Source organism: Nothobranchius furzeri, chromosome 14 (genome assembly GCF_043380555.1).
Source record: "Nothobranchius furzeri strain GRZ-AD chromosome 14, NfurGRZ-RIMD1, whole genome shotgun sequence".
Classification (NCBI taxonomy): domain Eukaryota; kingdom Metazoa; phylum Chordata; class Actinopteri; order Cyprinodontiformes; family Nothobranchiidae; genus Nothobranchius; species Nothobranchius furzeri.
In genome coordinates this window covers 61,123,533-61,140,484 of record NC_091754.1, presented here as the reverse complement: position 1 = coordinate 61,140,484, position 16,952 = coordinate 61,123,533, and the positions used below count along the sequence as shown (strand labels likewise).

General features: G+C 43.9%; 1 protein-coding gene and 1 non-coding gene across 3 annotated transcripts; both read left to right on the top strand.

Moving 5' to 3' along the window:
• Positions 1-694: 694 nt before the first annotated feature.
• trnal-aag (transfer RNA leucine (anticodon AAG)) lies at positions 695-776 on the top strand. The gene has a single exon. It is a non-coding gene; the product is annotated as a tRNA-Leu (tRNA).
• Positions 777-1,274: 498 nt separating this feature from the next.
• On the top strand, positions 1,275-13,866 carry naa40 (N-alpha-acetyltransferase 40, NatD catalytic subunit). 2 transcript variants are annotated; one of them, XM_015946563.3, is made up of 8 exons: positions 1,275-1,416; positions 5,543-5,638; positions 10,622-10,674; positions 10,779-10,874; positions 11,022-11,180; positions 11,262-11,345; positions 11,522-11,599; positions 13,492-13,866. In XM_015946563.3, exons 1-8 carry the CDS (start codon positions 1,411-1,413, stop codon positions 13,637-13,639), a joined length of 720 nt encoding a protein of 239 aa, XP_015802049.1. In that variant the 5' UTR covers positions 1,275-1,410; the 3' UTR covers positions 13,640-13,866. The 2 variants fall into 2 exon arrangements, with proteins under 2 accessions (XP_015802049.1, XP_054604794.1); XM_054748819.2 differs by lacking the exon at positions 5,543-5,638 and having other exon boundaries at positions 1,276-1,416.
• Positions 13,867-16,952: the final 3,086 nt, after the last annotated feature.

The following is a 16,952-nucleotide window of genomic DNA, read 5'->3' as shown; positions in this document are numbered from 1 at the left end:
AGGATGCCTCCTCCTGGACGCCTCTCTGGTTAGGTTTTCCAGGCATGTCCAACTGGGAGGAGACTCAGAGGGAAGACCCAGGAGACAATGGAGGGACTATGTCTCTCAGCTGACAACGCCTTGGGATTCCCCCGTAGGAGCTGGCTCAAGTAGCTGGGGAGAGGGAAGTCTGGGCCTCTCAGCTTAGGCTCCTGCCCCCGACTCCAGATAAACGGCTGAAAATGGATGGATGGATGGATGGATGGATCTATTTCTGTTTTGTAGCTAGCAGCTCTGTATACTCCTGATGAGCACAGATAACAGATTGTTGAGTTTTAACAGTCAACTATTTGTTTAAGTGAAGACATTCTGTCTTTCCCATCTAAATAGAATTTCACAAGGCTTAGTTAGTCTTAGTTTAGCAAGACTTACCTGCTCACATTTTTTTTCAAACACTTTATTGTTGTCTTTAAAGAATGGAGAATTTGCGCCTTCCGCTGGCAAAACCTAAAATGACACTCTGGTTTCGAGACAGCTCTCTAAACCTGTGCTGTTAGAATGGCCCCAGATTTCCGGTATCCCCGTTGCTCGCAAAATCGTTTAGCATGAGTCAGGAATAAATGTGATACGTAAAGTATAAAACACATCAAACAGGTAGCCATGAACAGAAAATCCCACTGACTGCATGTAATATGTTCCGCTCCCATACCTATACGGTAGCGTGGCCGAGCGGTCTAAGGCGCTGGATTAAGGCTCCAGTCTCTTCGGGGGCGTGGGTTCGAATCCCACCGCTGCCAAGAATATTTTCTTTCTTGCTGTGTTGTGTTTTGAACAACTCGTTAGGCAAACAGCTATTTTTGTATGATGTCATGTAGCGCACAATATAAACGTTGTTTTCCACAATATGTCAAAAGTCAGAACTTGTATATGTTATATTTGCACGCCAAATATATTCGTTTAAAAGAAGGTGTGTTTAAACACATTTAATTAAATAAACACGCAGCTAAATCCACGTATTAAAGAAAGCTTGAACGTATCTATTAAAATGTAGACGTATTAGAATTCGCGGTTTTACGTTTGGGGAGTCCGAGGAACACGTGAAGGCAGCACGGCTGGAGAGAGGAGGAAAGAAAGAAAGGACGCGAGAGGAAGGAAGGAAGGAAGAGAGGAAGGAGCTGTGATGAATTCAGCCTCGGTAGTCTTGGCGCCAATCCGACTTAAAGAGAAATAAAAAAGGGTTTCTTTTCTCAAACCTTCGACTCCCGCCGCTGCTTGAGCATCCAGCGGTCGGCGTTAACATCTATCCAGGCTTGTTAGCACACTATCTCCCTCTCCTTGTCACACTAATCTGGTTCCTTTTAACGGCCGGAGTCAAGATACTAACCGGGACAATAGAGGCGTGTTTCTCCGGGGACAAGACACCGCTACAAAATGGGGGTGAGTTACTTGTGTTTGGTGTATTGTTTCGGTATGAGGCGGTTCAGTAAAGGGTGGATGTTTTACTGGATGCTCGGTGTGGAGCTTTACGTTTTTGGCCGCATCCCCTCAGCCTAGCTAGCATCGCAATGTTAGCTTGAGCACACTCGGCTTTACACGGCTTTCCCTGCATTAACACGGCATCGTTCTGTACTTGTTGAATATTTAACCCCTGGAATGTGATGCTTTATTTAAAGCTACCGATCGCGTAATGCCATTTTGGCTAGTGCTTTACCTGTTAGCTAACCGTGTGTGTACATCTTTACACTACAGGCCCGACTGGTGGCATTCCCCACCTGCTACTGGAAAAAAAAAACAACATCAACCAAGCTTGCTGGAAGTTGAGGGTTACCGCTGTGCAAACTTCACAGCATGCCACCGCACAGCCGAGCGTGAACTTCAAACGCGTTCACCACTTTCACTATTTATTAAATCCCTCCACGTGTTTTGGGGGGGGGGGGGGCGGCTAAAACTAATGCATGAATTCCATTTCAACATAACATTTTTATTGCAAAAATATGCAGCTGCACCTGCTACTGTATTAGCAGCAAAACAACAAACTGCATGCATGCAGTTTCTCAGTGACTTTAAAACATCACCTCCTCCATAAAACTTTTTCTGATGCTCCAAATACAGAAAAATATTGCTGATGCTAAATTTGGATTCCATACTTCCAGTGGGATCACGTGATCCAACAGAAACGCTAATGGTTTATGCTTTATTCACCTTGTCGAAGACCGTTAACGCAGCCTTAGAGAAGAACGTAATGCTGTTATTTATCACATCAGGTGCCAAACTGAGGCATCTCTTTAGGAAACTACAAATCACTGCTTTAGTTTAATGCTAAGAGCCTCAGATGTGTAATGCTTAAACTGTAGCCATTTTTGTCAAATCCTGACATTAATGTTCGATGTGATGGTGTCACATAATATTCCAAAGCAGGGGTGTCAAACTCAAACTCACACGGGGCCGAAATGAAACCCTGGGACGGAGTCGAGGGCCAAACTTAATATTTTTTGAAAAAGTGACGGCAAATTTGCACATTTTCTTTATCAACATATATGCAATTTTGAACCTTTAAATTTGGAAACAAACATATTTCTGCATTAACACTGAATGTGGAATAACCAAATGACACACGAGCAAGTCAGTTTTAAATAAAACACATCAGTGGTATTCATTACTTGTGGTATATTCAGCATTTTTAAAATCTATTCAGGATTTATGTTTTCTTGTTTATTCATTTTTCTTATTTTTTATTCTCCTTTTTTCTCCTGTAATACGTGTCATCGCTGCTGTGACGTCTAGCTTTCCCCACTGAGGAACAATAAAGGGATTTTCTATTCTATTCATCTATCTGCAGCCTTTCCACTTCCTGTTTACTGTAGGTTAAATCTTTTCTCACGGGCCAACAACAAAATAAAATATCATTTTATCTTAAATGAAAATGCAACATCTCACCTGTTAACTTTCATGTTTTGGAGCAGAAAAAGAGCATAAAACCAACATATTTAAAGCTCAGTTTGCTCCACTGGTTTACTGTGATGCTCACCTGTTCCAGCAGATACCTGCATCATGGGGTTGATCTGAGCTGAGGAGACTCCTGTTGTTTTGTTCATCTTCATCATAATAATGACAACATTAGATGACAACAGGTGCTCACATAGCTTTGTGCTGATGAACATGTCTGAGCAGCTTGACCACGTTGTTGTGTGTCGGGAGGGAAACACGACAGCAGCCACAGAGTCGTGCTGGTTTGAGCGTGTCGCTGCTCGCTGGAGTTATATCAGCTCTGTCTGGACGTTAGTTTGAAAACTTTCTCTTTCAGTCGTGAACACATTACTGAGCGGCTAGAATCTCCGTTTCTGGGCTTCAACGTCAGAAAATAGCTGAGTGAACTCGGCGCTGAGTGAGAGGAGTGTAGTTCGTCCGAGACAGCGGGGCTGCAGAGACCCAACTACCTCTGACTGCCTCGGCGCTGAAAAAACACAAAGGAGGGGGCGCGTTTGCTCTGCGCTGGCGCCGCAAAGCATCATGGGAGTTGTAGTCTTTGCGGTAAAATCGGCCAGCGGGCCAGTTTTAATATATTTTTGATATTTATCTCGCGGGCCACATAAAAATGCTCCGCGGGCCGCATCTGGCCCGCGGGCCTTGACTCTGACATATGTGTTCCAAAGTATCACGCTATCTGTTGTCTTTATGTACAAACCCACATACGGCTGAGCTACAGACGACATCATATGGTTTAAGTTGTTGGTCTGAAGTGTTATCAGACTTAAATTCTTGGACTTTATAATGAATGGCTGTTGGGAACGCTGGGATGCTCAACCAATCAGCTAGCTAGCTAGTACTACCTCTCCATCTGGGCTGTTTCCTGGGATACATTCATACCCTGTTCACCCACGTTTGTATTGGAAGCACGTGGAAGTGATCTATTTTTGTATTTTAAGGGTTGGCTGAGGGGATCCCTGTTGGGGATTTGGTGGTAGATTTGCCCCCCCCCCCCCCCCCCCCCCTTGACCGGGTGATTTCTCAGCCACTAAAACAGCTACGTTTTGCTCTAAATACGTAAAATAGATGGCTGTTTTTGCTAGCCATCTTAAATCAGAGTTGACTCTAGTTTTTTATACATCCTATTAGGGTTGTCACGGTGTGAAAACATAACCACGGTTATTGTGACCAAAATTATCACGGTTTTCCGTATTATTGCGGTATTTTTTTTAAACGTGTTACATTTTCAGACAACTACATAAACCCTGTATATCAGGAAAATATTGTCCTCAGTTTGTGTCTAAATTTTGCCTAAAATGTGTTATTTTGTAATTATGTTGTTTATTTGTTTACATTTTTCCCCTTTAGTCTTTAAAATACCAATATTTGCCCATAACTTCTTATTTTATGACTGTTTGATGTCATCATTTTAAAAATATTAGTTCAGATGATACTCAGTACTCAAGTAGCCTTCTACTCAGATACTTTTTTACCATTACTTGAGTAATAAACCCTATATCAGGAAAATATCGTCCTCGGTTTGTGTCCTTCCAGTGAGCTTTGCAGATGTGGGAAAATGTCATCAGGCAGTAATCATTGTTAAATTCATAATTATTCTCAGAGAGAGACCAACTCTTATCAGCCCCTGGGAGCCCCGTAATGCATAGCGCCATTTCAACATGGCGGTGTCCGCGACACGGTTTATATGCAGGTAGCGGCGCTGCGGCTGCTTTATATAGCGACTCGTTGCGTTCTCCCTCAACCCAAATCCTCGGATCACGCATTTTAGCTAAAACGCTAACGTTAACTTGCCTTGCGTTGACTGTAGAGTTGTGGGTGATGGTCACGCAGATGTGTCATGAGATTTGAAGCGTTGCTGCCTTTCACAGACACTTTTTCTGCACGTGCTGCAAACAGGATAGCCGTCTTCTATCAGCTGTCCCTCGGCATTCTTCAAATATCCAAAAGATGCCCGTACTTCCCACTTTGTCTTCTTTGAGGGATAATAAATGTCCTGAGTGCTGCCGTCTCCTCCTTTGGTCATTATTTCAGCTTTAGCTTCAAGAAAGTTTTGGTTGTAAACAACAAAGTGCGCATGTGCCGCCGGCAGCTTCAGCAGATGATACGGTGGCTGGTAAGGGTCACCGCGCCTACACCGCAGCCACGGTAATCCACTGAGATAATATAGTTTTAAAAACAAGACGGTTATTATTATTGACCACTTTTTTACCGGGGTTTACCGCTACACCGGTTACCGTGACAACCCTACATCCTATGAGTATCATTAAGATCCCTTCAGTTTTTCATGATACTTTGACACACGTCTCCTGTTAATCATATGTTCTGTCTGAGTTCAACAGTTAGATGATAATAACTATTTGAAGACCTTTCCCCTGATTTCTTAGGTTTCCCCGTGTTTTAATGTGTAGATGATCCGCTGGTTGATAACATTTGTTAAATTCAAATGAAATCTCACAGAAAGACCCATCCTGACTGATGATCAGAATGATTTTTGGGTTTATTATTTATGTTTTCCACTACTTTAGCCTCCCTGCCCTGCTTTCCTCTCACCTCTGTTCTTATTTCCCGTGGCCAGAGAAAGTCGAACAGAGCGAAGGAGAAGAAAGCCCGGCGTCTGGAGGAGAGGGCAGCCATGGACGCTGTGTGCGCCAAGGTGGACGCAGCCAATAAGGTAATTTGGTGGCAGATTGAGACAGCTGACCATCTCCAACAGAGAGCAGCTGTGATTGCTTTCTATAAACACGTTCCCTCCATGTTGACTCCTAACGTCCGCTTCGGTAAAACATCATGTGATGACAGCAAACACTCACTCTGAGACTCATGGTTGACCTGCACATGACAGCAGAAGCTAAAAACACCACCATATGCTTTGTTATGCATAGTTAATGGAGATCATTAAGTGACATGGGGGGGGGGGGTCAGGCTGAGCCGCTCTGAGCTGCAACCGCTCCTCCAACAAGCTCCAATCACACACACACACACTGATTCCCATTAAACAGACAAATAATTAGCTTTTGCATGACGACTGGATGTTTCTGCATTGATCCCACAGATGACATTGTTGAATGAATGAACAGCAGGGCTGTCCTGCTGCGCTGTCTGCCTTGTGACGATTCTCTGAAGCATCGACTTGTCTCTACAGCTCCTGACTGAGGCAAATAAACAACTAAAACTGTTCTGCTCTTAGTCTGATTGTGTATTGATATTTTTTGTCAGCCACCTGTTGTTTAACACAATTTTTACTCGTTAGATTGACTCATTTTTTTATGTCCAAACGGAAAGCAGTCATGGAAAAAGTAGCGTCGTACAAGGATCTGAGCTCTTCTGCGTGGTGATGATGCTGTTGATACGTTTTGTTTCACTTGTTGTTCAAAAGTTGGAGAATAACTCGAGCGATGTCGTCTCAAAGTTTAATGAAGGCAGTTTGTATTAACTCCAGAATGATATCAGATTAATTATAATTAATATCAAAGTCCCTTTTTTAAAAATAAAAATTAACTAAAAACAACAACAAAAACAACCCTTTTCACTGCAGATGTGGAAAACGCTTCAGGGACACTGAAAAAACAAATCCAGCAGCGTCAGAACCGTATCTGGAAATCGATCCAGCGGTGGAGTCGTTGCTCCATGCTCCACCACTACGGAGCATGTTGTTGAGTTCATCTGAAAGCAGAGATGGTCTGGTATCAAGAAGGGCAGCAAGGAAGCTACTTGTCTCCAAGAAACCATCTGGGACTGGACTGCTGAGGCCTAGGAAAGCCACTTCCTCTGATGAATCATGTGGGATTGTTTAGAATATCTTGTAAAAGATCGTCTGATGAAGAGAAGCCTCTGTCCTGCTAACGGGGACGGACTGGGACTAAAAACAGCCCTGGACTTTGACTAAGCCTGGGGGGGGGGGGACAGGTGTTGAAAGCCTGCATGGAGAGTGATGGGCCAGCCGTTCTGTGATTCTCCAGAATCCACAGATGGCCAGTCTGTCCCTGCCTGCCTCCGGTCCAAGATAGTGTGTTTATATTGTAGTTTTTTTTTTTTTTTTTGCATGTACGAGACTTTTTAACACAGACAGATTTGTCTCTCATCTAGGGTTGTCACGGTATGAAAATTTAACCTCACGGTTATTGTGACCAAAATTATCACGGTTTTCGGTATTATCGCGGTATTTTTTAAACGGTGTTGCATATGTTCAGAAAGCATTGATAGTCCTGTTCTACACAAACTGAAATAGTTCTGAAAAGGTTTAATATTGTTTATTAAACCTAAAATAACACAAAGCCTTAGCAAAAGTGCAACTTTTCACAAGTAAAGGAACAAATAGCTTATTTTTCTGGAACATGTTACAGTAGTCAGTGCAGGTTTAAATTATACAAATCTAAACATTCAAAACATAAACAATATGTAAACAAATCAAAGAAACACCACTTGTTTTCTCATATACTTGTTTTCTTCATTATCAAAATGAAAATCTAAAACTCCAGTCCACACTTGACTTGAGCACTGTACAAGTCAACCTTAAAAAATATGTATTTAAAATAAATAGCCACTTTAAACAAATTACTAAAATAACTACTACACTATGTAATCAAATCCAAACGTTCAAGTATAAATGGCATTGAATAAGTAAACAAATCAATGACAAGGAACTAATTGTATATTTCTCTTCATCATCAACAAATAAGATGCTTCATCCAGCAACAGGGTGTCCGTGACACGGTTTAAATGCTGGCAGAGGACGCTGCGGCTGCAGTATGTAGTGACTCGTTGCATTCTCCCTCAACCTAAAGTCCTCACGTCATGCATTTAAGCTAAAATGCTAATGTTGACTTACCTTGCACTGGCTGTAGAGACGTGGGTGATCGTCACGCAGATGTGCCTTTAGATTCGAAGTGTTGCTGCCTTCTGCAGACACTTGTTTCCTGCATGTTCTGCAAACGGGATAGCCGTCTTCTATTAACTGTCCCTCAGCGTTTTTCAGAAGTCCAAAATATGCCCATACTTCCGATTTAGTCTTCTTTGAGGGCTGATGGATGTCCTGGGCGCTGCCGTCTCCTCCTTCGGCCATTATTTCAGCTTCAAAGTTTTGGTGCCGTTGCAAATTAAAAAGTGCGTGTGCGCGCCGCAGGAACTTCAGCTGAAGCGACGGTGGCTGGTAAGGGTCATCGCGCCGAAACCGCGGCCACGGTAAACCCACCGAGATAATTTAGTTTTTTAAAAACTGGACGGTTATTTTTATTAACTTTTTTACCGGGGTTTACCGCTATACCGGTTACCGTGACAACCCTACTCTCATCCTCCTCCACCTCTTCATGCGCTTGCCGCCTCTAAACCCACGTTTTCTGTCATTTCCGTCCACAAATAAAATGCTTGCTGCGCATCTTTTCACTCCTCCAGTCACGGGGGAATTAAACATTCATGTTTTTAGAGTTTTTCCGCGAGGTATTCTTCAATCTTCTCCGTGTCTGCCACTAGTTATTCTCGGCTCTCTTTATGTTTTTGAGGGCGCAATGGCGGCGGTGCAGACGAGAGCGGTGCCCTGACCAATCACAAGCTTGCGTTCTCCGTCTCTACGGACTGGTGTTTAGACAAGAGAGCTCAACTCCATCCGTCCTTGCGAGGGCTTTCCAGCGGGCTCGCAAGGACGGATGATGGCGTTGCGCGTCTCCGCACTGACGCAGAAGCATGACTCAGGCTTTAGTCTCAGAACAGACATGAAAAAGCATCCATGCTTTCGTTCTTTTTTAAACACAGAAACAGTTTTGTTTACCTGTTTGTAGCTACGGTTTCGCCGACGGCTGCCGGCTTCTTCAGGCTGACGCTGATGGTGGCGCGTCACTTCCTTCTCCGTTTACCCGCGGGCAGCAGAGGACGTTGTCGCCCTCTACTGCCCGCTCTCCCCTCTCCGACGATGCAGTCCCATGCGTGGTCCAGCGTGTAAACTCCGTCGTCCCTGTTCATGGTCCCACATCCACGTCTCCTTATCTCTATTGCTTCCTTGATCCATCTTTTGTATTTTTGTTGTTCAGTGGTTATGATCCGTGTGCTGTCCCAGTCCATTATATGGTTTTCTCTTAAGCAATGATCTGTTACGGCTGACTTTTTTATTGTACTTTCTGCTTCTTCTTTTGCTGCTCTTGTGTGTTTACGATTTGCCTCTTTCTCACACTCCTTTCTGTGTTCTATTGTCCGTGTGTTGAGTTGGCGTCCGGGTTCTCCTATGTATGTTTTATTGCATATTTTGCATGGGATTTCGTAGATGACTCCACATTTTTGTCCAGCTGATATTTTGTCTTTTGGGTGTACTAGTCTGTTTCTAACTGTTGTGTATGGTTTTGTTGGTGTGTTTATGTTGTGTTTTTTCATTGTTGCTCTTATTTTTTCCGTTATGCCTCTGATGTATGGTAGGGTTATCACTGGTTTTGGTTCTTGTCTTTCTGGGTTTCTGGTTCTTTTTTTGGGTTGTTCTTTGCTTTCTGTTTTTGTTTGTTGTTTTCCTTTGTTTATTGCCCATGTCGGGTATCTGCAGGTCTTTAAAGCGTGTTGTATGTGTTTGTCCTCTTGTTTACGGTCTCTCTCTTCTGTTATTATGTTTGCTCGGTGATATAATGTTCTGATTACTGACATTTTGTGTATGGTGGGGTGTTCTGATATGCAATAAAACATACATAGGAGAAACCGGACGCCAACTCAACACACGGACAATAGAACATAGAAAGGAGTGTGAGAAAGAGGCAAATCGTAAACACACAAGAGCAGCAAAAGAAGAAGCAGAAAGTACAATAAAAAAGTCAGCCGTAACAGATCATTGCTTAAGAGAAAACCATATAATGGACTGGGACAACACACGGATCATAACCACCGAACAACAAAAATACAAAAGATGGATCAAGGAAGCAATCGAGATAAGGAGACGTGGATGTGGGACCATGAACAGGGACGACGGAGTTTACACGCTGGACCACGCATGGGACTGCATCGTCGGAGAGGGGAGAGCGGGCAGTAGAGGGCGACAACGTCCTCTGCTGCCCGCAGATAAACGGAGAAGGAAGTGACGCGCCACCATCAGCGTCAGCCTGAAGAAGCCGGCAGCCGTCGGCGAAACCGTAGCTACAAACAGGTAAACAAAACTGTTTCTGTGTTTAAAAAAGAACGAAAGCATGGATTTACAAAGACACAGCAAGAACACACCTAAGACATGAAAAAGAATGGTGCCTAGACACCTTCCCAGAGGAACGCCCTTCATTCATCCAACAGCAGTTTGGTGAACATCGGAGACTTTTCCATTATGCTGGAGCTCAGTGCCATCAGATTAAAGTGATGATTAAATAGTTCTGAGAACAAAACGGTGTCCAGGAGACCTCTCGGTCTTCCACCCAAACTGTGCCAAACACCCGGCGTTGACGTAGAAGAGTGAGCTATCTTCTGTCGGGAGCCGAGGGACGACATCGGGGTGAATCACAGCGCTGAAAAACAAAAACCAACACAGCAAATACTTTTCCTTAAACTTAATGTAACTCCTCATAAAAGTTTGGTGTTCATCCATCAGTAACCATGGAAACATCTAAACCCGTGCAGCAGTGATGCCTTCTGCTGCTTCCATCCACTCTTCTACAACCACCTAACCGTCGTGATCACATTTCCTTTCTTTGTCTCGCAGCTTGAAGATCCGCTGGCTGCATTTCCGGCCTTCAAAAAGTACGACAGAAACGGGTACGTAGGACTTCCATCCACCTCAGACGTGTTTTAATCTGAAAGTGTAAAACCACTTTAGCTTTGCTGCTGCCGGACTCTTGTGACCGTGTGATCCTGCTCAGGCTGAACCTGCAGATCGAGTGCAAGAGGGTGACCTCCCTCAACCCTCTGGCTGTGGAGTGGGCCTTCGAGCTCACCAGAGCCAACATGCAGCCATTGTAAGACAAAACCATTCCTTTTCTACTGAGATCTGTGATTTACACGCAGAAAGATGCGGTAGAGTAGCAAATGTCTCCATCACTGCGCGGGTGTGTTGGCATCGTAGCGATGCAGGTAATCAGAGCCGTTTCATTCCGTTGCCGTAGATACGAGCAGAGCGAGTGGGGATGGAAGGAGAGGGAAAAGAGGGAGGAGATGAACGACGAGAGGGCGTGGTACCTGCTGGCACGCGATGCCGACTCCACCCCCGTGGCCTTCTCTCACTTCAGATTCGACGTGGAGTGTGGGGAGGAGGTTCTGTACTGGTAACGACTTTGTTTTTCTGCATTTCAGTAAAAGTCACAAGTTTCTTGGTCTAGTCTGACGACTTTTTCTCAACGCCGCAGCTACGAGGTTCAGTTAGAGAGCAAAGTCCGAAGGAAAGGGCTGGGCAAGTTTCTCATTCAGATACTACAGCTCATCGCTAACAGGTAAAAACCGGTAGCCTTGGGTAGTACTGCGTTAATCCTGGTTCGTTGTCCTCTACAGGAAGTACCCGTGGTCTCTTCACACATGCATAAGATGAGCAGATGGATGCAGAGCGTCACCCAGTGATGCGTTTAAGGCACAAGTGAAACTTTGGTCTAATGAAATCTTTTCTGTCCAGCACACAGATGAAGAAAGTGATGTTGACGGTCTTCAAACACAACCACGGGGCGTACCAGTTCTTCAGAGAAGCGTTGCAGTGAGTGCACAAGATTTTACCCTCCCAGGGATAAACCATCAATCCTGCTCAATGGTCAACTTTCCCGGCGGGGCCACCCATGAAGACAATGGGAGGGTTATAGCAACGCTAAACTCTTAAGCTATTTCTTTCAAACTGGTTTCAGTTGTTGTTGAGCCAGAAACCTAAACGACCTCACATGGGACAGCCCTCTGCCGACCAGAAGCCGCCCATAATGGTTTTGAATTTCTGGTATGAACACTAGGGGGAGCTCTCTACCTGCTTTGTGGCGTTCACGGCTTACTGTGCTGGCAGCTCATATCACGGCTAGTTAGCTTTTTCGGTTTGCTGATGGTAAAAAGCACAAGAAGAAGAAGAATCTGGTTTTTCTGTTGGCATCATGTGGAAGTAAAAGTGAGAGAGTAATGTCTTTAGAGGCGAAGCAAAGCGCTACAACCAGAGTGAACGTGGGCGTGGCCTACACTCGTTAGCGGGAGCCGAAGGCTGCAGCAGGTTGTTTACCATGTTGTCATTTTGCTTTCAACCAGTAGGGGGCAGAAGCTGGAGACTTAAGTGGTAAATTAACAAATATGGAGGGACTGAGCATTAGAGCAGACAGATTTTCCCTGTTGCCTATAGAGTTATGTCTACACTCAGGTTAGATTCTCACTCTTCACTTCTTTAAAGAGCAAATTGCAGGTTTAATTATTTACTAATTCATATAAAACTGTCCAAAAATACTATTTAAAAAGCTTATTGTGGATATTTGGTTTTAAAATACATAACAGCAGAGATTTCTAGCAGAACCGGACCTTTCTCAGCAAAGCTCATTTCTAAATGTGAACCTCTGACGTAACCAAAGGGAGTCAGAAGCTCGGCTGCCTCAGCTCAGTGTGGAGAGTGGCTAGTTTTAAGGTAGAGAGGTCATGTGATCCAGTCAGTGTGTGTTTACTAGTGTTGGATTGTGTTCATGTTGATAAACTAGAGTGTGTGAAGGCGGTACCAACTCCAGCCTGTCTGGACATCGAGTCCACGGGTTTCCAGATCAGAGGAACAACGCCTCTATCGCCGTGCCTGAGGGCGTTTCTGCAGCTGAAAGACGGTCTTCTGTAGCCCGCATCGGTCGGTACCGGGTCAGGGAGGTCCGCGCTGGGCTCCGGAGACCCGAGGCGGGGTTTAAAAAATTAAATGCGGATCAATGTCAGAACCAACCACCAGAAGAGATGCGCGGCTAAGCGGGCCAGCTGGTTTCTGGGTCGGACCGCCGACCACAAGGAGAGCATGCCAGCCCCACTGACTCGTTGGTGTCTGGGTCAGATCCAGCTCACAGAAGCCCGCATGAGCTCCAGAACTGGATCACAGGCGTCTCTCTCTCTAAGCTAAACTACGTTACGTGAACGGACATTAGCGAGTATGAGACCGCTGACAGACGCTCATTAGTATTAATATTATATTAACTGCCCGATACTACTTTAATTGTCTGGTACACGACAGTAATCAGTACAATATTGTTATGCTAGCACACAAGTTTAAGCTAACATGGTTAACTCCCCTGCTTCTCCTCACGTTGCGGCACAGCCTGTCTGCTTAGGCCGATGGTTTCCCCCTCTGGTTTGTCTCTGCTCTCTGGGGCGAGCAGCAAACTCGTAACTTTACGGTTTGGGTCCATCAGAAGTAGAATTATAAACATTTAAAGTTTCCTCTGTGTCAGAGCTGCATTAGAATCCATATTTAAGCTAACAGGACTCCCTCAGCTGACGACACTTGGTTTGGCAACAAAAAAAAGACAAAAATGACTCTAAAAGCCTAAATAATTTATATTTGTATAAAAAAATGTCTAAAACGAGTTTCTATTATGCTTCTCTAAATCGGTTCATGGGAGTCTCCAAGTGATGTTTTTTTTTTTTTCTCAGGTTTGAGATTGATGAGACCTCTCCGAGCATGTCCGGTTGCTGTGGCGACGACTGCTCCTATGAGATCCTGAGCAGGCGGACCAAACACGGCGAGGCCTCGGCGGGGCACACCCACGGCGGCAGCCACTGCGGCGGCTGCTGCCACTGATCAGCTGCCGCTCCTCCTTCGTGGTCGATCAGTTAGAAGCCAGCAACTTTCACGGCTGAGTGTGAATGACGGAGAGTTCAGAGAGCGTCTGACATTACCCACCGGTGGTTCCAGGAGCAGCTGTTTTATGTACTTGTTTATTCCCGCTACAACGGCAGGATGCAAGGCGAGCTCTCACGTCGCTACTTTCTTCTATCTTTGACTCTTTTTATTTTTATTTTTTCATTCCTGGTTACAAACATGAGAGCTGAGGCTTGTGTGCTACTCGAATGAACCATTTCACTTCCTGATCTGTAGTTTAACTCCCACAACTGGCTGCTGGTTCTGTTTCTGAAATATAACCCAGGTTGTTTTTTTTCTTGGAGTAGTCAGAAAGCCAGATCCAAGAAGAGCGTTTTCCTCGGTTTGAGTCATACAACCTTGCACTGAGAACATTGGTAGATTTCTCGGAAACAGTCATGATCTTAGGCTGCATTTGAGCCCCTTAAAACCTCCCCAGGAAACCCTGTTTTCCTTTAACTCACATTCCATCCCCCCTCTGCGGATGTAAACCCTGAACATTGCTGTAAACGCTGCTGTGGCTGCGTTAACCCTTAGCTTTACTCCTGACAGCACATTTAAACCTTTCTCCTCCTCTCACCCCGCCATCTTTGTCTCTACGCTTCTCTGAGCGATCAAACGCCCGTCGTTCCTGTAGTAACTGCAGCCACCTCTGCCTCTGTGCCTGAAGGCGCTCCGGTTTCGACTCACCTTTTCAGGCTTGCGTAACTCGCCTCGTTTCTCAAAAGCACCAACATCAGTGTTGATTCTGCTTTTAGCAGCATTTAAACCTCGCCTTCTCTCCGTTTTCACGGCCAGATGAATCTGATAAAAACGAGGACCAGTAGAGAGAAACCAGAATTTCACATTCCTTCTGATGGTTTATAGTGAAACTGATCATCTGGGCCTGAAAGCAGATCTAAAATATACCCTAAAAATCTGATTCATCAGCTGAAACCAGTCTAAGGTGGGTGTACAGCTGCCACCTGTTGTGTTTTAAACCCTGGGGCGGATAGTTTCAGACATCGGTACAGAAGTTTCTACCTTCGGACAGATCCAGATTCATTTATAGATCCCGTTTTGAATGAGTTAGAAGCCCCTTTGCTTCATTTCCCCCCGAAAACTATTAGTTTTCAGGTCTGAGTTTGTTTTGTAGCACTGCAGGCTGGCGGGTCTTCGTTTTGTACGTTTTAAGTAGTTTTTTTAGTGGTCATAATAAAAGATCATGTTTGGTTTAATGTAAGAACCAGTAGTGCAGAATAACACGCCATGTCTCACAAGAAACCTCGATAGCCGAGTCAGGATTTGTGGCTGAAGGTTTCTGGGGACTTGGGTCTGTTTTTCACGGATCAGGATTAAACAAAAACTGGTTTTCGGGTCGGGCTACCTGCTCATTAGTACAATATTTCATGTTTTGTACGGTCACCATTAAGATGCTGTTGTAGATGGCGATGGTAACTTAATCAACGGACAGATTCTCTCTCAGGTCGACCATTTTCCATCCCCATCTGTCGTTTTAACGACCGCCGTCGGCCGGGTCTGACGGCTCTGACCCATGGCTGGTTTCATATGTAAAAATAAAACACAATAGTGAAAACACTGAAATCACTGTAAGTAACTTGTTTAATTATTTCCTTATAGGTTTCAACCAGTTCCTTTAAAAATGTGACTTTGCATGAATTTAAGAAATCAATTCTGATCTGGCTTTAAATCTGCTCAGTGATGACGTTTAATTCAGATGGGACGGGCTGTGATATTTTATTTAGTTTTTTCGGTTTTAGGAACGATTTTGTAAAAAAAAAAAAAAGAAAAAAAGCTGCAAAGTGGGTTTAAACTGGGCCAGTTTATTTAGAAGCCAGTGAGTAATTTGTTTTCATAAGTTGTTCTAAAACCTCTCATGTCAGATCCTACTCATTTTCCCTTCTTTGTATATAAATATAAATATATATAAGCTGTTGTGGATCCATCTTTTCCTTGGCCTTTTACAGGCAACACACTTTTTTAAACATGTGGAATTAAAGGAAACTCCATGTTTGAGCGTGAGTGTTAATGGTTCTTTTCGTAAGTGACAATGAAAGGGAAGTCATTCTGCCTTGTCAGTGTTTTATTTGTATGTTACAAATAAAAGAAAGTTGTCTGACTACACAAATTGGCTTTTTATTCATTTCTTTAAAAATGAACATGAAGAAAATGACTTGCCTGCATTAAAACAACTCGGGTGTTCCTCAGGGATGACCACTTGGGACCCTTTTTTTTTCAACATTAATTTCAGGGGAAAAAAATCAATGATGACACAAATATTCTTTCTACTGATTAACAAAAGCCAAATATCAAGCTTACAAGCACTGCAGTGTTGTATTCTAGAGTCTGAACACTGAGAAAGTCCTGTCTACTCGCATAATAGTTTGTTTTATGACTTAAATCTAATAAAACCGCATGGTGGCACAGCTGCAGGTTCGAAACTCGGCTGTGGCCTTTCTGCATGGAGTTGCATGTTCTCCCCATGCATGCGTAGATTTCCTCCGGGTACTCCGGTTTCCCCTACAGATCACAACATGCCTCTATAGGGCCTTACATGGACAAGCACCATCCTACATTGGTGATCTTCTTAGTCCCTACACCCCCAGCAGGTCCCTGAGGTCCAGTGATCAAAGCCTACTGGTTGTGCAGCACCAGGCTAAAGGTCAAAGGTGACAGATCATCTACTGCTGTGGCCCCCAGACTCTGGACCTCTCTCCCCCTGAGCCTGAGATCAGTGGACTCAGTGGTCTCCTTTAAAAAGCAGCTGAAGACTCACTTGTTCAAGCTGGCTTTTGTATGACCTTCTTCACCTCTCTCTCTTTATTCTGCTCTCCCCACCTATTCCACCTTCCTCGGGATCCACTGATTTCCCTCTTTCCTGTTCACTCTCTCCCTTTCTTAACATTTTTTTCTTTTAAATCCCAATTGCCTATTTTTTGCTCATTTTAAATATATTTTTAAACATTTTCTAAATGCTTTTTTATATTTCAACATTTTGTTTTTGTGAAGCGCCTCGTGATTTTTATCTTGAGAGGCGCTATAGGAATGATATTTTCTTATTCAAGTTAAAAATTGTACGTCACTTTGGATAAAAGCGTCAGCCAAATAAACAAAACATTCACAGTATCTAAACAAAAAGCTTGTTTCACAAATAAACAGTGGTACACAAACTTTTTTATGTTTTGTATTTGTACGGAGAAGCTAGTTTACTTTAGAATCTGAACTTCATTTGAATACAGGTCCTCAAAAAAAT